Here is a 16,697-nt window from a genome sequence, read left to right on the forward strand (position 1 = left end):
ACAACAGGATAAGTGCTCAGTTTGATGAACCCATTAGGTGAGCTTTGCCTGTGAATTGTTGGACTCTTTCTCTCCTCTTGAAGGGGTTTCTCTACTGCTTCAGCAAAGTCATCCAACAACATGCCCTTTGGATCCTGTCCCATCCATTCTTCTGCAGTCTGTCACACCTGCTGTTCTGCCAGCAGTCATGCATGTGTTTAATACGACTACACTTAGTTCTGGAATAGTTTCTATTAAACAGGCAAGGGTTATGTCTTTGCTAAAAAAAGTACACTTCATACAATTGATGAAGAACTACAGACCTGTCTCCCTTCTTCCTTTCTTGTTGGTTTTGGAGGAAGTGTTCTTCAAGCAAGTCTATGACTTCCTGTATCAGAACAAACTGCTAGACCGTATGCAGTCTGGTTTCAAGAGTGGTCATTCTACTGAAATTGCTCTGTCTGTGACTGAAGCATTGAGAGTAGCTATTTACATTTACTGTTACTGTTTAACCTGCGTGGTTCAGCCCTGCACACGCCCGGACTCAAACCCGTAAACAGCAGCACCTCAAATCAGGAGTCTGCTCAGTCATCAGTATTAATTCTACTAGACTTTCTGTACCTGCAGCCTTTGATACTGTAAACCATGACATTATCCTCTCTACACTGTCTGAACAGGGAATTTCTGGGAAAGATCTTGGTTTGAATCCTACCTTAAAGGGTGTTCTTTCAGTGTGTCTTGTATCAAAGTATCATGACCTCACCACAGGTGTGCCATAAGGATCAGTATTAGGGCACTATTTACACCACTTCCTTGGATAAGACCATTCACTCCCATGGATTTGACTCATTGCTATGCGTACGGCTTTACCTCCCTGCTGAAAAAAACAGCTAGAAACCAGCTTATGCTGGTAGCTGGTTTTAGCTGGTCTTTGCTGGTTTTCTTCCAGCTCTTGCTGGTCTTTGCTGGTGTAGCTGGTTGGATCACCAGCTGGATATGCTGGCGTGACCATCTGAGGAAGCTGGTCATGCTGGTTTGACCAGCCTGTTGTGTGAGATACAGCTGGTGCAAGATGGTCATGCTGGTGACCAGCCTGCCAAGCTTGACATTGTTGGTGTAAGATGGTCATGCTGGTTTGACCAACATAAGCTGGCACGGCCAGTTAAACCAGCAGTGTAGACCAGCAACACCAGCTAAACTTACCAGCTTGAGGTGGTACGACAAGCAAAACCAGCTGAATTACCATCGTTAGGTGGGTAAACCAGCTGAAGGTATGTTTTCGCAAGAGATTTGCTGGTCTAGCTGGTCAACCATCATAGGGTGGTCAAACAAGCTGGTCAACCAGCAAACCACCTTTAGCTGGTCAGGCTGTTTTTTTCAGCAGGGCTGTCTTTACCACCTGAGGACAGTTTCCCATCAGATTTCTGCATGCCTGATATTTCAGTCTGGATGACAGACCGACACCTTCAACTTCATCTCTCAAAAACTGAGCTTTTGGTATTTCCAGCAGCTATTCCCCAACAGATTAACATCCAGCCTGACTCCTTCACTGACCCCAACTAGATTGGCACGTAACTTTGGCATCATAATTGATGACCGACTTAATTTCTTTGAGCATGTACAAGGAAGTTTACAAGGATACAAGGAAGTTTGTCACATGCATATAGTTACTGGAAGTAAGAAATGCAGTGAAATTATGTAAAAAAAAACCTCATTGATGTCAGCAGAGTTCGTCTTGAACATCTCCCAGTCAACGTTGCTAAGGGCGTCCTGTAGCCTGGCTTCCGATTGGTCAGTCCAGCTTTGACCTCCTTCGTCACTGGGGATCCCTCTGACTTCTCTGTTTGTACATAGGCAGTAGGAAAACAGCGGCATGATCTGATTTTCCGAAAGCTGGTAGAGACTTAGCTTTGTAACTGTTCTTGAACTGTGTGTAGCAGTGATCCAGTGTGTTGTCACCACGTGTAGGGAAGTGAATGTGTTGAATAAATTCAGGCATGGACCGTTCAGATGTACTTGATTGAAATCACCGGCCACAATAAAAGCGCAGCTTCAGGCTGCGGTGTTGTTGTCTATTTAACACGCCTTGCAATTCTGAAACCGCAGCATCTGTGTTGGCTTGTGGAGGAATGTAGACAGCGTTGAATATTACCAAGCAAACTCACGGGCAGGTAGAAGGGTCGACAGACGATCGCTAGATGTTCTAGATGAGGCGAGCAGGACTTTGAGAGAACGGTGACATTTCTAGGATCACACCACTTGCTGTTCGTCATGATGCAAACACCGCCACCTTTCGATTTTCCAGATTCCTCAGTCCTGTCAGAGCGAGCAGCAGAGAAAAACTCCACCGGAGGATGGCACAGTCCGGTACAAGTTCAGTTAGCCATGTCTCAGTAAAGCATAGAATGTTACAGTCCCTGATGTCTCTTTGAAACTGTATCCTCGCTCTTAGTTCATCCATCTTGTTCACAAGAGACTGGACATTGGCTAGGAGAATGCTAGGCAGTGGAGGCCTATGAGCTCTATTCCTCAATCTGTTACGGGCCCCGCTCGTTTCCCCTCGTGTTTTTCCTTCTCTCGAGATGCGCCTCCATGGTTCCATGATGCATCTCGGAGAATCTCAGTCGGCCAGGTAGAATCGTCGATTAAAACATCCCGAAACAAAAAAGGCAATTCATTTCCGATGTTTCTGAGTGTAACGCCATCATACGTAATCAGTGCAGTGGAAAAGTGCAAAAAATGAGGGATTAATAAAAGGTAAAAGAGTAAATATAAGCACAAATTAGGCGGAGCAACCAAAAAGGCATCCGAACGCGGCGGCGCCATGGAAACCATGTAGCCTGAATTGCAAAATTGTGTTGGCTTGTCCTTTACAACATTAGGAAGATCAGACCTTATCTGATACAAGATTCCACACAACTTCTTGTGCAGGCCATGGTTATATCCAAACTGGACTATTGTATTTCACTGTTAGCTGGCCTGCCTGATTGTGTAGTAAGATCGTTGCAAATGATTCAGAATGCTGCAGAACGCCGGGTCTTCAATCAGCCAAAGAGGACACATGTAACTCCTCTCCTACTCTACCTTGACTCCTTATAATAGACCTTGGCCTATAGGACACTTACTGGATCTGCTTACGGCTATCTCAATTCTATGATCCAGCTGTACATCCCCAACCACTCACTGGAGTCATCTGATGAGCATCTAGTGCTGGGCGGTATGACCAAAAATGTACAGTATATCACAGTATTTTTCTAAATTCTTATGGTTTCACGATATATGACGGTATTTTTTTTCCATGCATAATCAGATGTTCACAGCATTTTCTACAGGTTGAGAGAGGAATTGCTGCAGTACATTGACTAAGGATGGTCTATTTTACTGTCATGTAGAATAACTCCACACTAGTGGTAATGCAGTTTTGCATGGCCCCAGAAAATGATGCTGTTTACAAAGAGCCACTCAAGATTCTAATGAAGAATCTAATCAGAATGCAAAGACAATTGCAGTCAAAATACAGAACTTTTACTGTGCAAATTTCACAAACATCTTGTAGCCTATAAAACCAATACAAAGAGTAGTGCAACTTTATACTTTTTTGAAAATTATACAATTTAAAATTAAACCTCTCTGCTAATATGCTTACTCTGTCAAATAGGCCTATCAGAAACATGCCTTATTGGTATTATGTGGTTTACATGACGTTAGTGGTAGGCTAACGTTAACTTCATGTGAATGTGGATGTCATGTTAGCCTGCCATGAGCTTCGGTTCAGTTTGCTAGTCAAAACATTAACAAAAAATTTCGTTTTGGTGCACTGATGACAGTCAGTTCTAACTAGCCAGCTTGTATTGCTCAGTGCATGTCTATAACATGCTTTACTTGCTACCTGGATAATTTCAGCGAATATTCTTAAGGTGAGATGAATGATAAGCTCATTAAACTTCACTGTGTTTGGTGGGTTGCTAACTAACAACATCACCTACTGTACTAGCCAGCTAGTTGCTGTTGAACAATCTCAATAGAATTTTCGTGACGGTAAATCCCTTTCGCAGTATCCCTTAACGTTTTTCCTTAACTAAAGAAACAATTTAAGGTATTCTGTGCAACACCCTTAAATAAACCCCTTATCTAAGGAGAAATTAAGCCTTAAGGGTCATACTTCAGGGGAAAAACTTCAGGTGTTTTGTGTTTACCCTCACTATGCCTCGCAGTGGCACCATGCGTGCATGTGAAAAAAGTCCCGTCTAAAACACTGTCGCGCGGCGCAGCGTTCCAAACGTTGTGTAATCAAATACACCGGTATGGCGGAATATTAAAAATTCATATCATAATTAGTGCTGTCAAACGATTAAAAATTTTAATAGCGATTAATCACTGAATTCCTATAGTTAATCATGATTAATCACATATTTTATCATATGGTTAAAATTCTATTATTTTGCATTTCTGAACTTTCCAGGAGTCCATATTAACAATAACGCAATTATTGTGTATCTTGATTGGGATTCAAATGAAAGCAAAGCAAGTTTATTAACTGAACTTCAAGACATAGGTCTATTTGATTATTTCAAATCAAATTTCAAAACATGTGCAGCAGACCTGAGGCAACACAATATTCTTCAGAAATTTAGCTGATATAAACTGAAATAAATGCTACCGCAGAAGTGCGTGCACAAAATGTAGGCCTACACACATTATAAAGGGCATAACAAACAGAAAATATTATACTATATTCATTATCTTTGAGTTCAGTTGAAAATAAGGAAGTTTTCAACATGAGTGCATTGCCATTTTATAGGCCTACAGTCTATGGTGCACTGTCACTTGCCACACACATCAGCAAGTTTTTAACAGGCAAACACTGGATGAACAATGGATTTTATGGAGCAGCGTCGACCAAATATAACTGAATCGTGATTTACACGGCGCCAAAGTTTGATGCTGGTGTGCGGAATCTAATGTAAATGAATGTCGAAAGCAGAGTGCATCGCAAATAGTAGCAGCCAAAGAGGAATGTTGATAACAGAACAAGTGACGGTGAAAGAATCTTTGGCGGCACACATTTAATGCGTCAGCCTAGGCTACTACTCTTAGGCCAGCTCGTAAGCCCAAACAAGTGTGTGCAGCATGCCTTTACGTAGCCTACTAATGGCGCATCATCATAAAGATACATTTAATCTGCATCACGTCCCATTTAAGAGGAAAACAAGTTAACATTATATCATTGATAGACAGCTAGTAATCACACGTTGACGTTACATCTATTTTTAATTCACAGGACATTCAATCATTTTACTAACACGGCAGTTATGAAGAATTATGTTTATGTAACTTACTCATGTCGAAACTATGTACATTACCAACCTAATTCGTTTGCAATACCCAATGTTGAGAACAAATTTAGCATGTACACTTACCAATTATCTCACCTACTGTAGTTGTAGGAAATAGGCTACGTTCATATTACAAGTGATAGAATGAATGTGTGACTTATGTTTAGTAAGTTGATGTTATGACATGTAAAGTTAAGCTTGCTGAACTTAGTTATAGTCAGCCACGGGCAGTTTGACTGTGCCTATCGATACATTCGTGATACTCCTGTAAACTAGAAAGAGCAAACCATAGGAACATGGTCACATTAATCCCATAAACACACAGATAACTTACAACAACCTTATTTTGTGCCTTTAATTCACGTTTGTTTCAAGATTTAGTAAGTATAAACCCTTTTCGCTCCCCACTTTGATGCAGCATAGGTTTCCATTATATCAGTCATCTTTTCCCTAAAAGGGGGCGTGTACGTGCAGCACATACAACGTTCCATTCCATTCGGCAGTGCGTATTGTTTAGTTTCCGGTCTAGCTAAATCCAGTGTGGTGTTGTAGTTGTTTTAACGTTACTAGTTGTTGCAACAGCATGTGAAAAAACTACAACGTTTGTTTAACCAAAAAGAACGTTAATCTCGCGTTAAATAAATTGACACCGTTAAAATAGGTTTACGTTAACGCCGTTAATAACGCGTTTAACTGACAGCACTAATCATAATGAAAATGTACACCGGTATACAGTGTGAACCGGTATACCACCCAGCACTATGAGCATCTGTTGTGTCGACCACAGGGCGGGAATTGAACCCGGGTCGCCGGCATATGGTGCAGGTGCCCCAGCCAGTTGCGCCCCGGCTGGGGCCATATTATTAAATTTATATTGAGTTTTTGGGAAAATGTCTAAATGCCATATGTTTTAATCTGTTTAAGTTAAAGTACCAAATTTATTTGAACTGTACTTAACCTGTAAGAGGTTTATGTTTGAAGGAAATTTGATGATTTCTGATATTTGACAAATATCTGACAAAATTATATTTTTTTTAATGATTTAAAATTGTTAGAAAAATACTTAGGGTTTTCATCAGTTAACCTCTGTAAATATGTATTTGCTAGAAAAGAACAGTGTTTTGCTAAAATGACACTGTTTTTACTGGAAATGTCCCCATAGCATAGCAAAAAGTGTGTAAAAATGTGCCATTTTGGAATACGGTGGCCATATTGGATTTTTGGACAAAATTCAACATGCCCCAAGTTTTAATCTGTTCCAATAGGGGTTCTAACCAGGAATCCATGGAGAAAACTTTGACCAAAAACTAGGCCTGATGTTTCCAGCAGATGACCTGTCTAACTGACTGTTAATTGGGCTACAAATCTTGCAGTCGCAATAAACAATGGATCCAAAACATTTTCCTGTTCCTATATTCTGTTTATGTAGGCTAATGTAGGCTAACTTATCTCTTCTATGATCTCATCCCAGAAAGATTTTCTTTGACTTGTTAATTTTTTGAACATTCATTTTACCTAATGACATAGTAAACATGATGAATTTCCCCTTGGGGATCAATAAAGTATCTATCTATCTATCTATCTATCTATCTATCTATCTATCTAATTGAATCCACATATCCTTGCACTATGCAAAACTATTTTCCACTAGCCTAAAACAGAGACTAAAGCTAATTGCATTTACGTTCTTCTTAAAGTGACAGGCACTCAATTACAAACCACCAAGACAAGTGTAGCCTAATCATTTAAATATCAATATGATGTATTCAAATTACTAAATATGTTTAGTTATTAGTAATAATGCAGATCATAAAATACTATAAATAATTAACAATATTAAAGTTTATATGAATTCCAAAATATGAAATAGAAACCTATGACAACCATCACTTTCTACGTGTGTGTGTGTGTGTGTGTGGAGGGTCAATCAAATTCTATGATCGCTACTGATGTGCATGATCACACAATATTCAATATTACTGATTAAAACTGCTTAAATACTGACTCAGGCAAAATACCTGTCCTGGTACTACTAGATCTGAGTGCAGCCTTCGACACAGTTGATCATAAAATGCTGCTCAACAGACTAGAAAACTGTGTCGGACTGTCAGGAAATGTCCTTAAATGGTTCAAATCTTACTTAGAAGAAATTACTTTGTGTCTATTGGAACCTAGGCATCGGAGAAAACATCCATGCCATATGGAGTTCCTCAGAGGTCCATTCTTGGCCCTCTGTTATTTAACCTCTACATGATCCCCCTAGGCCAACATTTTGAAGAGTATAACATTACATACCACAACTATGCAGATGATACTTAGATTTACCTTGCATTAATCTACCTCACCTAATGACTTTGGTCCTATTGACTCCGTATGCCTGTGCATTGAAAAAGTGAACAGTTGGATGCAGAAGAGTTTCTTACAATTAAACAAAGATAAAACTGAGTTTTTGGGAATAAGGAAGGGAGCCTAAGGTTCAGTGCCTACTTGGAGTCTACTGTAAAAGTCTTCTGACAAAAACCCAAGTAAAGAATCTTGGTGTTATCTTGGATGCAGATCTTAGTTTTTGTGATCATATAAAAGCCATAACTAAAACAGCATTCTGGCCCCTGAGACATATAGTAAAGACCAGAGATTTGGTATCTAAGCAAGACTTAGAAAAGCTCATGCATGCATGTGTATCATCCAGGCTTGATGATTATTGCAATGCCCTCTTCACTGGCCTCCCCAAAAAGTCAATCAGACATCTGCAATTAATTCAAAATGTTGCTGCCAGAATTTTAACAAAACAAAAAAAGAGAACACATCACACCAATCCTCAGGTCTTTGCATTGGCTTACAGTACAATTCAGAATCGAGTTCAAAGTCCTCCTGATCATCTTTAAAACACTCAATTGCCTGGGAACAAAATACATCTCAGATATGCTAGTCCACTACAAACTGACCAGGTCACTAAGATCTTCTGACACTGGTCGGTTGGTTGTGCCCAGGGTCAGGTCTAAGCAGGGGGATGATGTCCCCCTGTTGAAAAAAACACTATGCTGTCCAGTGTTGGAACAAGCTACCAACAGAAGTAAAATCTGCCCCAACTGTGACTTTTAAAAAAGAAACTTAAAAACCCATTTATTTTCTATTGCTTTTAATTAATCCTATTTTACTCATGTTTTATTCTTGTCTTATTCTTGTTTTACCATATATTTCATTTTATGTTATTTTATTATATTTTAAAGCAATTTGAATGACCTCTGTGTATGATACTGTGCTATACAAATAAATTTGACTTTGACTTTGATGGCGTCAAGGTGGTGGGGGCCCCCAAACCAAATAAAAATTTATAAAATCGCAAAAGTATCAAAATTGAGATTCGTCACTTGGTATTGGTATTGAAACAATAATGTTGGTATCCTGACAACAGGAGTTGGGGACGTGTCCCCACCAAAGCTGAGACCAAACCTACACCCTTGAGTACAAGTACAAATTTCCAGCTAACAGTCAATGTAACTGTTATGGTTTTATTTAGGGCTGTCAAACGATACATTTTTTCTTAATCATGATTAATCGCTGAATTTCTATTGTTAATCGTGACTAATCACATTACATTACATTACATTACATTACATTTGGCTGACGCTTTTTTAACCAAAGCGACTAACAACATGGTAAACAGTAAGTTTTAGAACAATTCTCACAATTTTAGGACAGTTTAAAAAACATTAGAGTACAGTAAGAATAAGTGCGTTGGTGAGTGCTGTTTTTAACAGTTACTTCTCAGTTTAAAACGGCTGGTGAGTGCTAGGATCAGTAAGACTTGTTGTAAGTGTTGCTATGAGAGTAGATGTTCTCTAAAGAGCTGGGTCTTCAGGAGTTTTTTGAAAGTGGAGAAGGATGTCCCTGCCCTTGTAGGAACTGGCAGTGTGTTCCACCAACGAGGAACAACAGATGAGAAAAAGTTTGGATTGGCTTGAGCGTGCGGTGGTAGAGCTAGACGTCGTTAGTCAGAGGGCCGCCAGCCGGTCTGGAAGTAGTGTAAGTCTGTATGAGGGCATTCAAGTAGGTGGGAGCAGAACCGGAGACTACTTTGTAGGCAAGCGTTAGAGACTTGAATTTGATCTGGGGACAGCCATAGGTAGCCAGTGTAGCTGGATGAGCAGCGGGTAACATGTGCCCTTTGAGTTGGTTGTAGACCAGGTATGCGCCCGCCCGGCGTTCTGGATCATCTGAAGTGGTTTCACTGTGCAGGCTGGGAGACCTGTCAGGAGGGCATTGCAGTAGTCGAGTCGTGAGATGACTATTGCCTGAACCAGAAGTCCTGATTTTTCCGTATGTTGTAGAGTGCGAAACCGGCATGACCGGGGCGACTGAGGCAACATGATCTGAGAAGTTTAGTTGGTTGTCGAGAACAACTCCTAGATTTCTTGCAGTCCTGGTGGGTGAAACAGACAGGGAGTCAAATTTGATGTTGATGTCGTGGTGTATGGTAGGTTTAGCTGGGATGACCAGCAGTTCAGTCTTTGAGAGGTTCAGCTGGAGGTGGTGTGCCTTCATCCATGTAGCTATGTCTGAAAGGCAATCCGAGATCCGTGCTGAAACCAAAGGGGTCATCAGGTGGGAAGGACAGATAGAGCTGTGTGTGTGTCGTCTGCATAGCAGTGGTATGAGAAGCCGTCTTGAGCGGATAATCTGTCCCAAGGGAGGTGGTGTAGATAGCAAAGAGGAGGGGGCCCAGCACTGAGCCCTGGGGGACCCCTGTGGTGAGATGGTGAGGTGCAGATAGCTGACCAAGCCATGATACGTTAAACGAGCGTCCTGTGAGGTAGGATTCAAACCAGGAGAGAGCAGAACCGGAGATTCCCATGTCAGCGAGTATAGAGAAGGATCACGGTGATTAACCGTGTCAAAGGCAACCGATAAGTCAAGCAGAATGAGTACTGATGACCGGCGGTCGCCCTGGCTTCTTTAAGGCTTCTGTTACAGACAGCAGAGCCGTTTCGGTAGAGTGGCCGCTTTTGAACCCAGACTGATTTGGATCCAGAAGGTTGTTCTGTGAGAGGAAGTCAGAGACCTGTTTGGAGACTGCTGGATTCAATGCCTTTGGATAGGAAAGGCAGTAGTGAGACAGGGCGGTAGTTCTCGACTTGAGCAGGGTTGAGAGAAGCTTTCTTAAGTAACGGTGTTACCGGGCCATTTGAATGCTGTTGGAAATGTGCGGAGGTTAGCGAGCATTGATCACATGTGTGATAGCTGGAAGCGATGGTTCGGGGCTGATGGACTGAAGTAGGCTCGTAGGTATAGGGTCCAGCGAGCATGTGGTAGAGGCGGCTGCATGTCAGGAGTCTGGACACTTCACTCTCGGAGAGAGGCGTTGAGTGGGCATGTAGAGAAATTGACTGCTGATTGCCGCCACTTTGTTTTGTAAAAATGAGGCGAGGGTATCTGCAGTAAAAGGCTGGTTGGAGGAGGAGGCAGCTGAGGGTTGAGTAGCGATTTGAAGGTTGAGAAAAAGTTTTGGAGTGTCTGTAAGCTGTTGATTTTGTCATTGTAGAAAGCAGTCTTAGCAGCAGTGATGCTGGCTGAGAAGGAGGTCAGGAGTGTCTGGTAGTTTTTGAGGTCGTCAGCTAGTTTGGATTTGTGCCATTTCCTCTCCAGCGGCTCTGAGTTTGGTGCTGCGATCGGGAGGCTATCATTTAGCCATGGATGAGAATGTTTGGATCGAGCTGGCCTTGTGGTAGAGGGTACAGCTCGTCTGAGACCGAGGTCAGTGTGGAGCAGAGCCCGAGTCAGTGGCCTCATTAACCTCCAGAGAGGAGAAGGTGTTGAGTGGAGGTGGGCCGGAGGCAACCACAGAGGAGAAGTGCGTTGGAGACAGGTTCGGATGTTGCGTGAGCGTGACCATCGGCTGAGGAGCGGAGGCTGTTCTGTCAGGCTGGCGTTGAACTGGATGAAGAAGTGGTCAGAAAGATGGCGGCGTCACCATGAGGGTGTCTGTGCTGCAGTTCAGTGAAGATCAAGTCAAGCTCTTTGCCAGCTTTGTGAGTCGGTGGGCTTTGAACCAGTTCGAGGTCAAAGGAGTGGACCAGGGCCAAAAAGTCCGCTGAGCCTGGGGCATCTAAGTGGATGTTCATATCACCGAGAACAAGAAGTGGACAGTCATGCTCAGGGATGGAGGATAGCAGAGTGTCAAGTTTGTCAATAAAATTAAGCCTAGTTGGCCTGGAGAGGTAGATGACCAACACGTAGAGAGTTTTGCTGGGGCGATCACTGTGATGTCATGGAATTGAATGAGACATATTTGTTTGAAGGCAGTAGCGGGGTGAATTTCCATTTGTTGGAGATCAGCAGGCCCGTCCGCCTCCTCGTCCAGATAGGCGAGGGTGTGGGATAGTGTAAAGGTTAGTGGAGAGTGCAGCCCGGGGTGGCAGTGTTCTCTGGTTTGATCAAGTCTCAGTGAGAGCAAGGAGTTCCAATGAAAGGTGGTTGGCATAGCCAGCTATGAAGTCCGTTTTGTTGACTGCGGATTGACAGTTCCACAAGCCCATGGAGAAGGAGGTTTCTGTGGGTGAGGACCGTTTAAGTTCCTGGAGGTTAAAGGCGATTTCTGCCCCTTTTGGCATGATGCGTTTTCTGCAATGGCCGGTGATAACAGATATGGTGGAACGGCACATTTTGCCGTTGTCGGTGCCTGTGCTCGGTGAACTTGCACAGGTAAACTTGCTTGTCTTGACCGCATCCGTGTTAAACGATATGTTAATCGTTAATATCGTTAACATCCGTGTTAAACGATATGTTAATCGTTAATATCGTTAATATGTTAACGATTATGTTAAACGATAATCACATAGGTCATCACATGTTTAAATTCTATTATTTTGCATTTCAGAACTTTCCAGAATTCCATATTATGTAAAGCAATTAATAGCAGTGTATCTTGATTGTGTTACGACCCTGCCGGTCTTTGCCTGCCTGCCTGCCTGTCTTTGTCTTTCTCTGGGTTGCAGGGCGGAGTCATGTCACAGGTGCTGCTGATCACCTGATTGGGGCACCTGTACTATAAAAGAAGCTACCTCCATCGCAGCATGCGTCGTCTGTTTGGGTTTTGCACATTAATCTGATTTACACCACACCTGTTTTCTTACCATCCCACTAATACTGACTGCACTTCATATTTTCAGACATATTTACTTTAATAAATACATCTTGTGTGGTCTCCCTATGTATCACCCAGAACGAGCCTGGTGGTCTTAACAATTGGGAATCAAATGAATGCAAAGAAAGTTACTTTATGAATAAAGTAAATCAAATCAAATTTTAAAAGATGTGCAAAAGACGGGCCTGAGGCAACACAATGTCTTCTTCAGAAATATAGCTGAATAATCTGAAATAAATGCTACAGCAGAGTGCATGCACAACATGTAGGAGACATGATAAAGGGCGTAACAATAGCCTGGGTGTTCCCATGCTGCCTTGCGCGCGATTTGATTCACGCTGCTAAGGCAGCCTGGAGACCATGGAGCAAATTTTCGCCTGAGATAGGGGACCAATCACAGAACAAGGGGGAAAGCAAGACGACGATGAGCTATGCACAGACGCATTTGATAGACATCCGTGGCACCCAATAAACGGATCTGGGCATTTTTTTCAAATACGAGAAAATTAACGTTTGGTTCCCAGACCACGTCTCATTGAGAAGTGGTGGCGCTAGCCAGGCTAGCGTAACAAACTAAAAAATACTCTGTATGTTCATTATCTTTGAGTTCAATTGAAAATAAGGAAGTTTTCATATTGACAAATTATGCAAGTGCATGTGCAAAATGTAGCCCAGGCCAACAGCACGTTTCAATGAAGTGCATAACAAGCAGAAATAGCCTAGTCCATCTCCATTAACTATGTTCAGTTCAGTTAACTAGTTCAGTTGAAAACGTGTACAGTGTAGGAGTGTAAACAATGTTTAGCTCGTAGATCAGGAGTTGGCAAGAAACTTTGGCCGCGGGCCAGTATTTTTCTTAACCAATAGTTGGCGGGCCAGAGTATAGGCTACTATTAAATGCAGCTCCGGTGGATCGTCTATTAGTCCACACACGCATCCAACCGGAGAATGGATAAAAATAACTTGTGAAAAAAATAAACCATGTAGCCTATGGACCCATTGATGGTATACTTGAGTAATTAATTTCTCTTGATGAACTCTGTTTTATCTCCCTTTTCAATATTGTGAATAGTAAATATGGGCACTCAACAATCATTTTGGCCTTGATGGACAATTTAACACGGAGCCTGACTTATTCTAATGACTTCTTCGGATAAAGTCTATCTTTTACTTTTATTCTTAAATAGGCTACTTGGCTGACCCATCTCCTGACAATGTTACAATGTTTATTGTTTGCCTTCAAGAAATATTAGCATACAGAGTAAGAAGCGAACTACAGGAGTTAGCTGAGAGAAATATAGCTAGGCCTACAGTATAAAGAGGAATGGAAAGAAAATTTTGCGTTCATCTTACCCGGTTTCACAAATGCTTGTGTATCTGATATGCAACAACGCTGTCGCTGTTTGAAAAGAATATCATACCGCACTATGAAACGGAGCGCCACCTCCAATCAGAGGCACAAATGCGCAATATTGAAGCGCTGGCCGAGGGTTGTGCACAGATTAGGCTGGCAGGATCCAACGCATTTGGTGTTCTTTCTCATATTTGTTTTAGCACCCACCCGCGGTCTGATTGGTGAATAGGAATTTGTAAATCGATATTGTAAAATAAAAGATAAAAAAAATCGGTGGCGGGCCAGCTTTGGCTGCCTGTTGCCGACCCATGTCGTAGATTATAGCTTAAATTTGAGGTATTTCGGTGATTATTTTAATTAATTCCATGTCAACTGAACCGACAGGGAGTTTTTTTTTTTTTTTTTTTTAATAAAACGTCCATTCAGCCGACCGGGAGTTCAGAACTGCGTTGGTGTTTATTATCTTCATGACTACAGGAGGAAGGCATGCAGAAGCCTACTAGGAAGTGTCTGTGGCAGTTTGAGGACAAGAAACGGTGCATCAAATGGCCAAAATAGTAGCAGCCAAAGAGAATAATTGATAAGTGAAATAAATGTAAAATGAAAAATCACTGGCGGCATTTGGTGGCATTAATGCGAAAAAAAAAAAAACGCTATGCTTGGTCCTAATTTAGATTTAGATTAAGTGTTAGTTAGTATAATTTGTATTTTTGTCATTTGTATTTTAGTATATTTTTATATATTATATTTAAGTGTTATAGTATAATTTGTATTTTAGTATATTTAGCATATTCTTTATCTTCTACTGTCCTTATTGCTTAGTTGTGTTTTTATATTATATATACTTTAATTACTCTTTCTGCTGTTAAAGAATGTGTTTGTGTTGTCTGTATGCTGCTGAGACCTTGATTTTCCCCTGGGGATCAATAAAGTATCTATCTATCTATCTCTTAATGCTGACAGCCCTAGTTTTATTGTAAATCTATTGGTTAAGACACAGGAGAAAATGATATGTGAAGTGGCGATCCTACATTATTAAAAGATATGTTACTAACGGGAAAAATAATTAAGTATAGTATACTTTTATATATAAAGCAGCACTAAAGAAGATTTGCTCTCGGGGTCCCCCTACAGATGAGAAGCGCAAAAATAAACAAACTAAATATGCATTTTTTGCTTCAAAGTATGAACATAACTCGGATACAATATAGAAGCAATGCACTGACGGCAGTCTGTAGAAAGATATCTCAGAATTCCTGTAGCATAGCAGCTTTTCAAGTGTTTCTACCTGAACACAGAAAGTTGCTAGGTCAGTAATTGCCTATAGAGGGCTGCTCAGACAATGGCAGTTGTCGTTTGACATTTTATGAGGTTATGTGCCATCAAAATGATTTTGGAAATGTTATGTTGAGGTAAAAAAAAAAAAAAACTCTTAAAGGTGCCTTTAGTTTGTTATTTCTTTTTAAAATAATTAATTAATTATTTCACTGCCATGATATATAACAATACTACTGATCTTACATACAAGAAAATGTGAAATATTGTCTTTGTAGCAGTCTTGATAAATGTTCAAGGTGGAAAAACAATGTACGTGGGGGAGGTTTTACACGACCTGTAGGGTACTCCTCTCTTTAATTCTGGATTTGTAATGGTGGATTGACAGACACTAGTCCAACAGACAGACAAATGTCCAACATGCTTGTAACATGACATGACCACGTATGTTTGCCTACATGACCTTGTGTTTGCTCTCATCTACAGCAATCTGTTTGTTTCTTACAATGGAGAATCAGAGGAGACAGGTGAATAAGTTTAGTGAGTACATGTACAGCTGTGGCCACTGCTTCATGATGAGAACCTCTCATAAAACACAGCTACAATAACTCAACAATAACTCAAGCTATATAAAGCCCAACCCTAACCTGCAGCCTTGAGTTGGTCTATAAAGGGATGAGAAGATCAGCCCTATATTTACCTTACAATTGTGTACATGATTTGGTTTGCTTATGTTTAGCTAAATAATGCTTAGGCTCAGTATACTGGCTCAGGTTTTATGTATTTTAATGTAAGTGATGTATTTTAGTCACAAACCGCAAAGAATGTCAACATTTTATCAAAAGCAATACCAGCACGCCTACCTCTATATAATATGTATGGTGTGTGTATGTTGTCACTTCATATGTAGGTGACAAGCTAGCGGGCATAGCTAGAGAGAGTGTGAGTTAAATGAAGGAGAGGAGGGAACTGACCCCATTGGAGGAAGCCTGAGACATACTTCTCCCTGGACAAGGCAGAGCCACGGAACTCCTGATACACCCCCACTAGCAGATCCAGTAGAGTCTGTAGCCCCACTGGCCCAGGCTTCATGAAGACCCCTGGCAGCCGAGGGTCTCTGGGCCGTGAATCTGCTGACATAATGGCAGAGCTGTGCTGGACTCGGCTCAACTTGTCTGCTGCTCCATAATCCCTGTTGTAGCAGTTGTTTTCACCGTCAACACGGTTCTGTAAGACTCCAGCAGTATGGTCACCTCAGAGACTGGGACACAACTTCTCTCTTTTGTTTTCCTGATAAAGTGTTAATCTCTTCTATCCACTCTAGTATCTTTCTTTCACTCTGTTTTCTCTGTCTGTCGTTCTCACCCTCCCCCCTTTTCCCCATTCGATGTCTGTCAAGCCTGTGTCTCTAACCCTGACTCAAGCCCTTTTTTGGTCTGTCTGTCTCTCAACCACACACACACACCAACACCTCCCCCCCCTCACACACACAAACACTCTCTCCCTTTCTCTCTCTCTCTCTCTCTTTGAAGTCTGCCTCAGTGTGAATATGCATTTTATCAATGTTTTATTGTGCCTCTTTTATGAGCGAGCAGTAGAACAATTTGAG

General features: G+C 41.5%; 1 protein-coding gene across 5 annotated transcripts in view; it reads right to left on the reverse strand.

The window, feature by feature from the left end:
• Positions 1–16,462, reverse strand: part of LOC125291179 (myotonin-protein kinase) — a 164,637-nt gene extending 148,175 nt beyond the window's left edge. For all 5 annotated transcript variants that reach the window (XM_048237789.1, XM_048237788.1, XM_048237787.1 and 2 more), the window contains exon 1: positions 16,063–16,462. In XM_048237789.1, coding sequence (XP_048093746.1) covers positions 16,063–16,228 — 166 coding nt within the window. In that variant the 5' untranslated portion in view covers positions 16,229–16,462. The remainder of the gene's footprint in view (positions 1–16,062) is intronic.
• Between the last annotated feature and the right edge of the window lie 235 nt (positions 16,463–16,697).

This window comes from Alosa alosa, chromosome 2 (assembly GCF_017589495.1).
Source record: "Alosa alosa isolate M-15738 ecotype Scorff River chromosome 2, AALO_Geno_1.1, whole genome shotgun sequence".
Taxonomy (NCBI): domain Eukaryota; kingdom Metazoa; phylum Chordata; class Actinopteri; order Clupeiformes; family Clupeidae; genus Alosa; species Alosa alosa.